This window comes from Crocodylus porosus, unplaced genomic scaffold (genome assembly GCF_001723895.1).
Source record: "Crocodylus porosus isolate Cpor-Errol unplaced genomic scaffold, CroPor_comp1, whole genome shotgun sequence".
NCBI lineage: Eukaryota > Metazoa > Chordata > Crocodylia > Crocodylidae > Crocodylus > Crocodylus porosus.
The window spans coordinates 34,369,236-34,384,962 of NW_017728886.1; the positions used below are offsets into that span (position 1 = coordinate 34,369,236).

At 48.3% G+C, this 15,727-nt stretch overlaps 1 protein-coding gene across 1 annotated transcript in view; it reads right to left on the reverse strand.

Annotated features, from left to right (window-relative positions):
- The window catches only part of MALRD1 (MAM and LDL receptor class A domain containing 1), a 433,259-nt gene that overhangs the window by 115,648 nt on the left and 301,884 nt on the right, over positions 1–15,727 (reverse strand). Inside the window, exon 25 of the mRNA XM_019529906.1 lies at positions 2,510–2,711. Coding sequence (XP_019385451.1) covers positions 2,510–2,711 — 202 coding nt within the window. The remainder of the gene's footprint in view (positions 1–2,509; positions 2,712–15,727) is intronic.

The following is a 15,727-nucleotide window of genomic DNA, read 5'->3' on the forward strand; positions in this document are numbered from 1 at the left end:
TCCAAGATGAACATGGACTGCCAATGTGGGGATGCAGTCAGGAAGGCCAACCACACTTTGTCATGCATCCACAGATGCATCATGAGCAGGTCCAAGGAGGTGATCCTCTCCCTCTATGCGGCACTGGTCAGGCCGCAGTTGGAGTACTACATCCAGTTCTGGGTGCTGCACTTCAGGAGGGATGTGGGCAACATGGAGAGGGTCCAGAGGAGGGCCATTCACATGATCAGGGAGCAGCAGGGCAGGCCCTATGGGGAGAGGCTACAGGACCTGAACCTGTTCAGCCTCCACAAGAGAAGGCTGAGAGGGGATCTGGTGGCCATCTATAAACTAGCCAAGGCAGACCTTCAGGCAATGGGAGAGTCCCTGTTCCCCCGAGCACTACTGGGAGTAACAAGGAATAATGGCCATAAGTTGATGGAGAGTAGATTCAGGCTAGATATCAGCCAGGCCCTACCTCGGGACCTGAACCTGTTCAGCCTGCACAAGAAAAAGGCTGAGAGGGGATCTGGTGGCCATCCATAAACTTACCAGGGGGGACCAGCAGGGAATGGGAGAGTCCCCGCTTCCCCGAGCACTGTCAGGAGTAACTAGGAATAACGGCCACAAGTTGACTGAGAGTAGGTCCAGGCTAGAAATCAGGAAGCACTACTTCACAGTCAGGGTGGCTAGGATCTGGAACCAACTTCCAAGGGAAGTGGTGCTCGCTGCTACCCTGGGGGTCTTCAAAAGGAGGCTAGATAGACACCTTGCCGGGGTTATTTGACCCCAGCATTCTCTCCTGCCCATGGCAGGGGGTCGGACTTGATGATACGCTCAGGTTCCTTTTGATCCTACCAACTATGAAACTATGAAATCATTAAACTTACATCACTTTTTAAGAATGATTGATCCCCATGCAAACAGTTTAATTAGCTCTTTTTAATTGTGAGATTACACTGTCAGGAGTCATCGATTAGGGGTGCGTGGGAAAGCTCCAGGGGGTATGCGGCAGTGGCATGGAGAAGTGGGGGTACTTGGGAAGTGCATCACTGTGTGCCATTGTGCAGCAGTGGCAGGTGGTGGTGGTGTGGTTCCCAAGAACTTTCACTACTCCTGCTGTTGCTGTGTATCACCACTTGCCACCACCTGCTGCCACCCAAGTATCACTCTCCCCACTTGTGAACTGGCTGCTGGAGGATCTCCCTCATCCCAGCTTGTCCAGGGAGTACAGTCCAGGAGGGGTACACTCCTTGAAAAAGGTTGAAAACCCCTGCACTATGTAATTGTTCACATGCATAGCAAGCAGTGTCGTAGAGCTCTAGGATTCAAGCCATTTCTTTGCACAGTTCAAGTCACAATGTTTTTTGTAGTATGCATTAGAGATCATAAAATCTCGAAGTGCCTGGCAACAAGGTAAATTTGTTATGCTGCTAAGATTTTTTATGAGGAGAGCAAAGATAAAAGAACAAACCATTTTCTTTTTTAAATAATTGTGAGCAACTTCCGTGCTTGTAAAACCCTTCCATCCCAAACTGAAGCCTTGTCTCACTGATTTCATCCTAGAGAAAATTGTTATAGCTGGGGTCATAACAAAACCCTTTCATATAGGGTTCACAGTAAAACTAACAGGCCTTCAATTATAGCAATTGTATTAAGGGTTACTGTAATTACTGATTTGTTCAAATGCTGTTTTTAGGGGAAAAATAACCTTACCAACTCAAAGTGTAAACATCTTTATTCAGATATTTTTCTCCACTTACAAGGGTAGAACTCCTTTGATGCCCAATGCGAAATTCACACATTTAGTGAAAACCAACGATCTAAATCAAAATCTGCCCTGCAGATCAGAGATGATAAATTTACTCTTTATCTCCTTTATTTCCCCAATACAAACTGATACCTATGATATGACTAGTAGCCTTCAGGGGTGAATCCAAGGAGGATGCAGTAAAGTGGTTGCAGCCCAACCCCCACTGTTTTGCTGTTGCTGTCTCCAGCTTATTTGGGTACAAGGGGAGGCTCTGAGTCACTCCTGCCCTGCTCCAGACACAAGCTCTGGCTGCAGGTGGTGCCATGCTCAGCAGGGGACAGTGGCAGCAATAGAAGGTTTTCCCCCTTTTTGTACCTGCTCCCTGCCACTCTCTCATTGTGATCCTTGCAGTCTGGAAAAGGCACTGGAAGGAAGAAACACCTGTAACATTGTATGTGTTTAAAAAAACAAAAACAAAAACAAAACAAACAAACAACCCCCCAATATTTACTATTTCCATGCAGAATTATCCAAGATATTTATTTTTTTCTCTACAATCTTATAGGATATTACCATACTTGTTAGCTATCATGTTTGCAGTGCAGTAGTTTAAAATTCTGGTTTTTTAATGGAGTTCCCTTCAACTACTTTTACTGGTAACTAAGTTTTTTAAAACATGCTATGAACAGAACATAAACACTCCACGGTAAGATAGAACATATCCTCCACCCCCTCCAAAGCCATAAGTAAAATTACCATATTTGTACTATCACATACCTCCAGCCATACATTCAGGAGTGAAAGAAATATCATCAAGAGCAAATTCTGTGAGCTCATTTGCCCCCACTTCAGCTTCAAACGCAACTTTGAAAGGACTGTTACTGGAGAGGACCACGTTTGCATACATCCACCTCCTTTCTTTTTTCCTGCTTGAAGACCACATGAGAATATCCATACCATGTTCTTCAACTGTGTAAACCTATTGAGGACAAAACCCAGAAAATGCAAATTCATCAACAGTAAACTACAGAGATGTACAATTAGTTCGATCCTTCCACCTGCAGTTAAATCCATCCCTTAAACTTTAGGTATAAAGGAAATAACAGAATTCAGTTGGGATGCTAGAGTTAGTCCAGTTCCTAGTAAACAAGTATTCACAAAACAAAAAACAAAGCCAGAACAGTCACTAATTGGAATTTCCATCAGCAACCTTGGCCAGCATTGGGGTTACTGATAAGGGCCTGATTCAAAATCTGTCTGAAGTCAAAGGAAAGATTTAGCACCGATCACAAGTTACCCATTCACCTTTAGAACTAGTCCCTCCATTAGCACAACCCTGTCATTAGATATACAAGCAGAGGGCAAGTGTCCAGGGGTTTCAGTCTGGTATCTGGCACAAATGATTAAAAAACAACGGTTACACTTTGTGGGCATGTCCAGACGAGCACAGCCATGAGGTATGTGGTGTCACAAATATGTCTGCACCACATACTGCACAGTCAGGTGTTCTCCATGCTGCAAAGCCATGCTGCCCATGCATATGCTGCTCCACATTTCCCCCCACCATGTTATTTTTTACCTCTAGAGGAAAAGGTGTTTGTTTTTTTTTACCGTGCGGGAAAAAAAGCAGAGCAGTGCATGTGTGGGAAGCATGCGCTGCTGAAAAGCAGAGCTGGGCCACCAGGACCCACGCTGCAGCTGCCAGCCAGGATCCACCTGGAAGGACTGCTGCTGCTGCAGCCCCAGGAAGCCTCCAGAACTCCAGGTAAGGCTGCTGAGGCCAGCTGCTGGCCCCAGCCTCCCCTATTACCCTCAGGGTAACTTGCTGTGCACCAATGCACGCATGGCATGGGCATTCCCCAGGGACAAGTAGCTGCGGCACAAGAGAACCAAATGTCCATGCTTGTCTGGATGTGGCCTGTGACGGCAAGTTGGCTCAACCAAACTAAATTACAGATGGCAATATGCAAAAAACCCAGACAAATATTAAAATGAGAAAATAAATTAGAACGGAATGCTTAACCTCCAGCCTGCAGAGCTTTGTCATCTGGCCCATGGGTCTCCCCAGTGGTTGTGATCTTTGGCAGTGGGGGAGTAGTGGCAATTAATACCTCTAGCATTATTCTTCTGCCAAATTTTCAAGTCTGGATTGGGCCCTGGCAGGGCTGGACTTGCATAGCTACACTGGGACCTGGCCAAGCAGCCCATGGATGGGACTTGGCCTGCAGACTGACCTGCCACCCCTCATCTAACCCATTAAAACATATTATTAGCAAGTTTTCTCCATCAGCCGACCAGCAGGAGGCTGAAATGTTACACTTTTGGCATTCCAGTTTACCAGAAACTCAGCCTAGCACCTGATATGCCAACAGGCCTGGAGCTCAGCTCCCACTTTGGGACCCTAAAACAACAAAGGCACATGACACAATACAATGGTCTGACAAATTAAGAAAATAATAGGCTTAAATCCAAGTTAATTGTACAGTCTTCAACTAGTTACTATATCTTTGTATTCCCCAACCAAAGTCTTAGAGCCTTAATGTATAAACATCTCAAACCTAAGTATTATTGATGCCTGGATACCACCTTGTAAATAGTTTCATTCTAGTTCCTCTTTCTTAATTCAAACTGCAACACAGGGTGGAACTAAGCTCTAGTGGGGTATTTCACATGGAATCATGTAGTGCCCATGATGAATCAGACCCTCAGACCAGCCTTGAATGACAGATCCAGCCCATAGGGCTGGACAGGTCAAACCAATCTTGTGATTTGAACATTACTGTATAATGGTATGGTATTCCCCTTTCTAACAGGCCATCTTCAGATCACATCAGCACTTTCAGTACACTATTGAAATACCTTTGTGGTGGAAAACTGGTGAAACATTTGAAGACAGTTACTGGAGTCCCTTCAGGCCAGTCAGTGTAAGACTAGCTCAGAAGCTAGAAATCTCTCCATATGTCTAGATAGTTCATCGTCTGCTTTGTGCTTGGTTAGGTCTGAATAATTTTTTTTTTTTAACACTATATTCTTCCAGGTCTGGAGCAGACAAAAACAATTTTTTTTCTGGGATTGAAACTGTTCAGATAAGAAGTACATATTCAGGGAAGAAAAATCCTGTGTTGATGTAGTGGTAAGCCAGTCTTCAAATGGCTCCTTATCTTATACATGGGAGTGCTGTTCATTGGCATGTTTTTTCCAATTTTACACTGGTGTAGCTCCATGCATTGGAAATCTGTCAAACTAAGTCAACAGTGAACTGGACCCTATTTTTCCTAGGCTCTTGGTAGATATGCAAATAAAGACACCATGGGATCTGGTGCACAATCCCCACAATCACACTTCCTACTATGCCACATGTGCATGGCATCAGGCATGATTGTAGGATTAAGCATCAGATCCCATAGTGTCTTATTTCCAGTGGGATCATGATCCTGGGCTCCCCTGCACCAGCAGTTAGCAAGCGCTTATGACTGGGAGCTCTGTCACCCAATGGGTGTCCCAGCGGCAGGGGTGTACCATGCAGTGCCCCATACCTGGAAGCCCAGATTAGATGATGGGGCTTCCAGCTATAAAACTGCATGGTACACCCCAGTGACTGGGAGATCCATCAGCTAATGTGGCTCCGAGCCATGGAGTGTTAACGGTGTGATAGGTACCATGTTTTCTGTGTAATAACTTTCTGGCTTATTCCTTGTTTTATCAAACTATTAATTGCATTAAGGTAGGGGCACATAATAGCTTAAAATGTGATTAGCTGGTTAATCATGCCTGAAGTGTAATGTGTGCCAGGGGACTCTATGATAGAATATCCAGATTTCTATGAATACGCTATTAATATGAATCATCTTAATTGTCTCACATAGTGGTATCTTGTATCTTATTTAAATGAAGCAGAAGGAGAAATTTGCTATTCTAGAAGTTCATAACTGAGTTAAGGTGAAGGGAGATCCTGTGAGGAATGATACCCTTTTGGGTAAAACACTAGACTGGAGCACTCAGTTAAATTCATAGCTCTGCCACATTTTCCCCATATGACCTGTGGGTCATGTCTTAAAGGCATTACATTTGCAGCTGATAAGTTCAACAGAAGGAAGGCTGAAAGTCAATCAAACTACACACATTATAATACCTAAAGAGTGAAAGTACTGATAGGAAGTTGCCTATCTTGGGGAGTGTCTCATTGACTGTGTATCCTAACCGTCATCATAGTATAATTATTGGCTAAGATTCAGAAGTGTTTCAGTATTTAAACTTTGACTTTAAGATTAATACATACATCTAGCACTAACTAGTGCCTATCACATTTATTCTCCACTCTAGACTGACATTATTGCTAGATGGCTGTATAAGAATGGCCATCTCATCTAAGTCATGGGCAATAAATTAACTAACAGAAATAGAGTTAACATTCCTTTTACTGTAAAATATTGTTTGAAACTGAAGTGGTTTATTAATACTTTTTTGCAGTGATATTTAAAGGAATCTACCACTGTAAGCTGAACTGTAGGTTTTAGTAAGGCTTTTAGAGTGGATTCTTGGTTCTCCTCCAAGGTGCCTTTGCACCTAGCTCATTTGTAGTCAACAGGGAAACTACACTCTTTAGCAAATCCCATTTCCCTGGCTAAAATCATGACTTGGTTTAATTCTCCAAAGCACACCCTGTCTAGTGGTGCCTTGTTAATTCTTTTTTCATCTACTATTAAATTTTGGGAGAAGAGTATGAACTTTTGAAGGTCAACAATACAAAGTGTTATTCTCTCTTTAGTCTCTCTTTACCAGCACTTGTAACTCATGAGGCTCTTCTGTGCTTTCTTCCTGGCTTTCTAAAATAACCAATTATCTTCCTAATCTTCATTAACTCTAACTGCTGTCATGACAGAAGGGGCTATGTTCTATTTGGAAAGTTAATTAAGTGACTTTCTGTATAACTGAGAAGCCAATACAAATCTATAGTTTGCATACCAAGTTCTAAGATGACTGCAAATTTGCTTCATATTCTCTGATTTTTCTCCACTATACACACTGTATTCATCAACCAGGGATAGAAAAGGGTTGTCTTATGAAAAGCAACCATACAAGTACATTATACTAAAGGTTAAAAGTTATACTAAAGTCTAAAAGTTATACTAAAGTCTTAATTTAGCAAAATTCCAACTGAATTCAATATTGAATGAGATCACATTTTTTTTTAAATTGCCTTGTCCCACATTCTTGGCTTCAGACTGTTTATGTCTTTTGTTTTATAGTAAGTGGCCATACACCTTTCCTCTCCATGTAGCATCAACATTGAAAGCAATACCTCCTCTGCCTCTGAGAGAAGCTGGAGTCACTAATACTAAGAGATATATTTATTTACTATGTGAATAAGAATTTCAGGAATGGACAAAATATTACATTTATGACTCACAGAGGAGATTTAATTTTGGTTTCCATAAGTCTTTTTGCTTCTCTAAAAAAATATATTTCAGAACTTCTGGCTAGCTAGTTTAGCAAAGTTGGCTTCTAACAGGGTGCATCTACACATGCATTTGATGTGGCACCAGTTTACTTGTGAGTAAATGCTGCTGGACACGCATCTACATATACAGGGAAGTGGGAGCAGATTTGTAGGTCTGTGCAAAGTGGCTAGTATTCACTTTGGATTCAGATTTGGATTCAGCCAATTTAGGGGACTGTAATTTGATTTGGTGATTCAAATCACTATCCCTAATTGATTCAGCTGAATCGGATTCAGAGATTCAGCTGCTGCGGAATCAGCCAAACCTCTGAATCACACAAGCTCCATGCCCTACCCACTCCCAATGGCTGCTCTGCCCACCCCAGCTCCCTGCTCTTTGGAAAAAAAAAAAAAGCCCCCACTCACTGGCTCCTGCCAGGTGTGTGTGTGGGGGGTGATCCACGCTGTCCCCTGCCATCTGGGGGGCTCTGACACAAGCCCTGCAATCTGTACGTGTTCTCCCACCCCCATGGCTGCCCTCCTGCCCCAGCTCCTGGCCCTTAAAAAAAAACAACCCCCCTGAACTCACCAGGTCCTGCCCAGTGGGGGATGATCCCTGTTGCTCCCCACTGCCCCACCCTGCACGGGGAGCTCCTCCATGAGCCCCCAGAAGTCCTGAGGCTGCTGCAAGAGCTAGTGGATCTGGATAATTTTTTTGTTTTGTTTTTTAAAGGGCCAGAAGTTGGGGCAAGCCAGGCAGCCATGGGGGCGAGGGTTGGGAGAGCGGGCAAGGGTCAGGAAGCTTGTAACAGACCTCCCATGTGGCATAGGGCAGTGGGGGACAGCAGGGATTGCCCCCCTGTGTGGCAGCACCTGATGAGTAGGGGCTTTTTTAAAAAAGAGCTAGGAGCTGGGGTCGGGTGGGGAAGCCATGCAGGGGGCTGGGACATCAGGTGGGGGTTGGGAGGTGCTCAGGGGGGCTGGGGGAGCAGGCAGGGGATGGGCCTGGCAGGGGTCCCCCATGGTCTCCTCCCCCCTCCTCAAGCTCCTCATCCCCCACCCCCTACTTACCAGCATGGAGTCTGGGTCAAGGTCCACTGGGGACTGCCCAAATCGCTGAAGCTCTCCAAATCTTTTCTGAATTAAAGAGCTTTGAATCAATTGAGAACTTTTAATTGGTCCCCTGATTTGATTTTGATTCAGAGATTTGGCCCGTGAATCAGGTTGAATCTCCTCTGAAATGTATCAACATCTGAAGCTTTGCACAGCTCTATGGATTTGCTGTCAATCTGTGACCACTTCCTGGGGCTCTGCAATGGGCCCCTGCCACCACCAGGGGGGAGCTCCAGGCTCTGGCTCCAGCTGCCAGTAGCCAGTAGCCAGCAGCCAGCAGCCATCTTCAAAAAAAACCAGCCCCGCTCACTGCTCTCTGGCCAGCCACTTCCCTGGCCAGAAGCAGCCTGGGAGGCCATCCTGGAGGTGTGCAGTGCCCTCCAGGATATGCTGGGGACACCATGCTCAGTGTGCATGACCCTCTGGAGATGGTGGGAGGGTTTTGTGCCCTGGAATTCCCTCAATGCATCAGGCCCCTTGATGGGACCCATATCCCCATCACCTGCCCACCCCACAGAGACTACCCCGTCGCTCCACGGTGCTCTGTGGGCCATTGAGGTGCCTCCATGCACATGAGTGCCAGCTGGGTAGGCAGCACCCATGACTCCCTCATCTTCCATAACTCTGGCCTGCTTCACCTTGTGCAGAGCTGCCACTTCACATCAGGGGTGCTGGTCCTGCAGCTGGGTGCTGTGGTAGTCCTGTCCCTGCTCATCAGGTACTCAGCCTACCTGCCCTTCTCTGGCTCATATGGCCCTACACTGGCCACTTGCACCCCTGCCAGGCCCACTTCAACTACTATCTGGACCAGACCCACACACTGGTGGAGCGCACTAGGCCCACTTCAACTGCTGCCTGGGCTAGGCCTGTGCCCTAGTGGAGTGCACATTTGGCTGCCCCAAGGGATGCTGGCACACTCTCAACTCCTGCCTTGAGTTCACTGAGGGCAACCTCCCCCTGGTCATCATCACAGCCTACATATAGCATAACGTCTGTGTTCTGGGGGAAGCTCTTCCATGAGGCCTGGGAAGAGGAGGCATGGCATCTGAAGGGTGCCTGGTAGCAGGAACACCACCTGCGGTAGCAGCAGCAGTAGTGGCCCTCCCACCCCCCACCAAGCCCACAGGAGAGCTGTGCACCTCCAGTGGAGGCCGGGGCACAGGACATGAGAGGCACTGGCCAACCATCTCCTCCAGCACTCCCTGGTCTAGCCTGCCAGCACTGCCATCCACAGACCCCCTACCCCTCCCTGCCCACACCCAGCAGCACAGTATAACAAGTTTTTATTCCCTTCACATCAATCAGAGCCCCACTGTCACCTCTCTACCCAATGAACAGAGTCCTTCCGCCACCCAACCTACTCACTATCAACAAAACACCTTCTTCTCCATAAAAGTTATGTATTGTGTCCTTTGTGCGCCTGAGAGATTGATGTCATATATCTTGAATTCAAAAAAGCCTTTGATCTGGTATCCCACGAACACCTCTTGGCCAAACTGGCCGGTTGTGGCCTTGGCTCCACCACGATCCGCTGGCTGGGAAACTGGCTCCGTGGTCAGACCCAGAGGGTTGTAATCGATGGCAGTCACTCATCGTGGTGCCCTGTGACCAGTGCGGTCCCTCAAGGCTCTGTCCTGGGATCCATCCTGTTCAACATCTTCATTAATGATGTGGACATTGGAGTCAGGAGTGGACTGGCCAAGATCGCCGATGACACCAAACTTTGGGGCAAAGCATCCACGCCAGAAGATAGGCGGGTGATCCAGGCTGACCTGGACAAGCTCAGCAAATGGGCAGATGAGAACCTGATGGTGTTTAACACCAAAAAATGCAAGGTTCTCCACCTTGGGAGGAAAAACCCGCAGCATCCTTATAGGCTCGGCAGTGCTACGTTGGATAGCACTAGAGAAGAAAGAGACTTGGGGGTCATCATTGACCACAAGGTGAACATGAGCCTCCAATGCGATGCTGCGGCAAGTAAAGCGACCAAAACGCTGGCTTGCATCCATAAATGCTTCTCAAGCAAATCCCGGGACGTCATTCTCCCCTTGTACTCGGCCTTGGTGAGGCCGCAGCTGGAGTACTGTGTCCAGTTTTGGGCTCCACAATTCAAAAAAGATGTGGAGAAGCTTGAGAGAGTCCAGAGGAGAGCCATGAGCATGATCAGAGGTCAGGAAAACAGATCTTATGATGACAGGCTGAGAGCCATGGGACTCTTTAGCCTGGAAAAGCGTAGGCTCAGGGGTGATCTGATGGCCACCTATAAGTTTATCAGGGGTGACCACCAGGTCCTGGGGGAACGTTTGTTCACCAGAGCGCCCCAAGGGATGACGAGGTCAAACAGTCACAAACTCCTGCAAGACCGTTTCAGGCTGGACATAAGGAAGAATTTCTTTACTGTCTGAGCCCTCAAGGTCTGGAACAGTCTGCCAGCGGAGGTGGTTCAAGCACCTACATTGAACACCTTCAAGAGTAAAAATTGGATGCTTATCTTGCTGGGATCCTATGACCCCAGATGACTTCCTGCCCTTTGGGCAGGGGGCTGGACTCGATGATCTCCCGAGGTCCCTTCCAGCCCTAATGTCTATGAAATCTATGAAATCCTGGGGTGAGGCCCATGAAGTGAGGGTGACTAGGGGACAAGTGGCCAGCACCCCAGCCTCTGGCCACTACCCTGTGGGTGCAGAGCATGGGGGGCTTGCCCAGGGGTGACAGTGGCCAGTGCTCCCCCAGTGTGGGCAGCTCCCCCTCTGACAGGCAGTGTGCAGGGTCAGCAGGTCCAGTGTGTGATCCTGGTCCCACTGTAGGCAGCTCCAGCTCCATGCCCATTTGGAGCTGGGGCAAATGGTGGAACTGGGCCCAGGCAGGGGAGCTGGGTGGCACTGGACCCAGGTCAGGGGCTCCTTGGTGTGGGAGGTGGTGCAGGACCTCTTCCCAGGCCCAGGTTGGGGCTTGCTGCTGGGTGGCAGGTGGCTGCTAGGGGGCATGCAGTGCTAGGGGTGGGGTGAGGCAGCAGGTGGCATGAAGGCAGCTGCCAAAGCCAGAACAGTGTCCAGCACCCAGCAGTCATTGTTCATGGCCTGTGCTGCCTGGGCCAGAATGGCATTCTGCTCCCACAGCACCTTCAAGCTCCAGGGCCAGGAGCTGCACCCAGAACACCCAGTCTACTCAGTCCCATGCCTTCTTGCTTTGGTCCTGCATCTCTTTATGGGTGACTTCCTCCTTCTGCCACCTATCTTGGCAGGCCACGTCCTCCACCTGCCAGACCCGAGCATCCCCCAGCCCATCTTCTGATGCCATTGTAAGGTGGTACAGAAGGAGGGTCCTATCCATGTGGAGTGGGTACATTTCAAGGGCCCCAGCTGTGGGTGGTGGTGACACTGAGGCCACATCCTGGATGCCAAGGGCAGCCTCTGCTCCTTGCATAGCTGCAGGCCCTGAACAGCCATGAGACAGAAGCTGTTTGTGAGAGTTTGCAATGTTTCAGAGATAAGATGCTCTGTACCAGGGTCAGTGAGCTGCCCAGCCTCAGATCAGGGGTCAGGCATGCACAGGAACCATGGTAAGTGAGCCTGGCAGGCCTGGGTTCAGGTAGCTTCTGGCTGAGCCTCCTGCCCCGTTAGCTCCCCTGGGGCCACCAGGTGTTGGCTGTGGGCAGCTTGCCTCTCCCACCCCATGCTCAGGGCAGGACAGGCTAGGTTCCTGGCAGCACCTGTTGTCTGAGGCCCACACCCTGCTCCCCGACCCCTCCTCTGGTAGGCCAACTGCTTTGCTGCACCGCTGCTCAGCCCATGGCACTGAACTACCTAGCCCAGTGCATTGCCATTCAGCCCCCAGCCCATGGGTTCAGAAGGTGTGGGCCTCCCAGATTACTGGGACAAGGAGCTCCCTGCTCCCCTGCCCTCCCCACGGTGATCTCTAGGGAGCCACCCCAGGGGCAGCCCCCTCCCCAAGCTCCTACTGTGCCCCAAGTGTGCCCCTGCTGCATGTTCTCCAGGGAGTGCATAAGGAGCTGTTTGCATGGACCAAGGGGTACCAGACCCACTATACCCTGATGCTGCTGATGGCCACGGTGCCCCAGGTGCACCTGCACACCTGGCATGCAATCCTGAGCTACAGTGGCATAGTAGGGCAAGCCTGGTTTGCCTGCAATCTCTGCCACTACCTGGTGGGCTACCCATGTCTGTTCTACACATCCCTACCTGCCATAGCTGAGAAGAACATTGCCACTGGCATCAATGCATTCCTCAGCATGTCAGAGGCCCATGCCACAGTGAGGTGGGGGCCCATGTCTGTGCCCCCACCTCACTGTGGGGGCACAGGCTGCTCAATAAAATGTGGCACTATTTCCTGACTCCCTGCATGCTGTGAGGAAGGAAACTTGGACCAAGGGAGTGTGGGTAGGCTGGGCGTGGAGGGCAGGAAGGGGCAGGGGTTGGGGCCACTGGCAGGTGCAGGGAGGGCCCTCCCTTTTGAGTGGGGCTTACCATGTGGCCAGGGCTGGCATGGATGGTGGCTCTGTGCAGTCGTGGCTATTGTTGATGGCATGCAGCTCCAGGCAGTGTCCTCAGATGGTGGGGCACAGCGGGCAGGTGCCTGGCCCAGGGCCCCACCTCCACCCCAGAGATGAGCTAGCACTGCTGGTGGCCCGTGTTGTCATGGACAGCCATGCCTCATGGGTGGGGCTGTGGAGCTGTTAAGCCACACACTGGCCCAGGATCCCTGAGCTGCTGGTGGAGGGTGCAGCCAGGAAGCTCGGTGGGATGGGCTACTGGATGCCTGAGGGGCCCCCCCGATAACGTATTATGAGGGGTGCCAGGCCGGATCAGGGGTTCAGGCAGACCACCTGTGCTACTGTACACAGCATGGCTGTGGCTTGGGTCCTGAGGCTTGAGGATGTCCATCAGTTGCCATATGAAGGGCACGGACTTCCAGGCACTCCCTGACTAATGACTGTGGTTGGTGATGGAAACCTACTGTGCCCACAAAGCCTTGACCTTTGCGTGGCACTGCTGTGCCAACTGGTCATGCCCACACTCCCACATCTGGGTTGACAGTCTATCATATATGTGGGCATTGGAGTGTCTGCCCTGCTTGAACTCATGCTGTACTTCTATCTCACCCCACAGTGCCACAAGGTCACCAGTCTCCTCCATGGGTTATTTGGGGCTCCACATGGCAGGCATGTGGTTGTAAGCATGGCCATGGATGAGGAGGACGCCATCATGGGTCCTACACCAGCTCTCTGGGCCCCTGCATGGATGTCCCTGTGCTGTTGGGCCTGGACAGCTGCCTGCAGCACCCAGTGCAGGGGCCTGGTATAAGACTGGGAGCCACGTGGGAGTTGCAAGCTTGGGGAAGGCTGCCAGGGGTGGGCTGTGGGCAGCCAGAATCTGCCTGCAGCTGGACCTGGGAGCTGGCAGACCGGGCTGGAGCCTTCAGCAGCCTGGAGTGGCCTGCTGGCCTGGATGGTGTGGGCCTGGCAGGCACACAGCAGTGCATTGGCAGAGCGCAGGTAGGCCAGGACAGCTGGCCTGAGGCCTGCCCAGGGACACAGAGGGTCCTGGAGTGGCCTCAGGATACTTGCTCACGTGCCCCAGGGCTCTCAGTGCCTGCAGGCTTTTAAAGGCCTGAGGCAGGGGCTTCCATAGAGGCATCCCAGCCCTGGGGCAGGAGAGGCTCCCAGCCCAGAGCCCTGAGGCTAGCCTCAGGTTGGGTTGCTTGTTGCTTCTGGGTTATGTCCACATGTGCTTATCTGTGCAGTAACTAACCACTCATAAATTTGCTACCTGTATTTGTAAGTGTTCACTGTGCAGTAAGGATGTACATGTGTAGACATGCATTTACTATGCAGTAAATTAAGCTACAGTGCAGTTAAGCATTTTGTGTAGATGTGCCCACATTGCACTATTTTGGCACTAAAAAAAATTGTAAAATTTTGTTAGTGAAAAAAAGTTAGAAGTTGTCAGCCAATGGCTTTTTTATTTAACTATTAAATGAGCTCAAAATAATAAAAAGCTTTAGTCATTTTTAATGAAATGGACCTTTCCTATACTAAATTTTGGTGCTCTCAGTTCAAAGCAATCTCTGCTAATATTAACTGCCTGACCAGGTCATTAAACTGTAATTTTGAAACTATATTATTACATGGGGAATTAATTTGGCTTTAAGACTCCACGTTATAACAACATATAAGTAAAGCTGTAGGGGAAGAATGCTGAACAGTGAAGTTGTAATTGCTTTCTTTCTTTCCATACATATAGACCAACAGACCAATATGGGACACCAAGGACTGGCACAAGACACTTTTAAATGCTACACCAGGCATCTTATGAAAGCTTGTGCTTAATACTTTTTTTCCTGAAAATTCTCTCCTACTCAATATAAATTTGAGTGAACAGCTATCAAAATCTACGTATTTCTTTTATTTGCATTTGTAAAGTAATGCAATTTAAATGAACTCATAGAAAACTACCATGAATATAGAAATTGCCATATTAGCTTAGACCAATGGTTTGTCTAGTTCAATGTAAAATGTTTTTCAAGGGGCAGTATAAGATAGTCTTGAGGAAGGTGAAAGAGACCTATACTGGACCATTGTAAAATAAATTACCTTTATTGTTAGCTAGTAGCTAGCTGATGCCCGAACACATGAGGTCTCAGATCCCTCATTAATCTAATTATCCCTCATAAGATAATTATTTTATCTTATGCAACTTAACTATCAGTATAAATAGATAATCCTTTTTTGATTACTACTTAAGCCCTTTGGCTTAATACAATCTTATTGTATTAAGATTCATAGGTTTAATATATTCACTGGAAAAAAAAGAAGTCTCAACTTTCCCCTTTTCACTGTCCTTGAATGTGCTCTTTTTATTATAAGGGGTAAAGACAACTGTCCTTTTTACCATTTATTATTTTGTATGCCTCTAATATATCTCTTCTCTAAACCAAACAGTCTATTCAGTATTCCTTTTCATGGAGATTCTCCATTCCTTTGATAAACTGAAATCACCCCTATCTGAAAACTTCTTGTTTCTGCTTCATATTTTCTTTGAGAAATCAGAGCTGTAGAGAATATTTCATACACGGAATGTAACAAACTTCCCAATCCTTCGTACATTCTGATGCTGTTTCCTTTTTCACTTGTATTGCAAACTAAACAGAGGCTTTCACTGATCTGTCTTCAGTTTTTATTTTTAAAAATATGAGTAATTATAGAATATGTATATTCATGGATCCTTAGTTGCTGCTGAGAGAGATCACCGGGCCTAACACTCAGCACTGCCTGTGCCACATTGCATAGGCCTGGCTTGGCCTGGTGTGGGTTTGTGCATGTTTGGGCAGCTCCGGGCACCTCAGGCTGCCACCCAGGGCCTGTTGCTGCTTGCAGGGACTGCATGTTGCACCAGGCCGGGTCCTGCCTCCATGGAACTGGC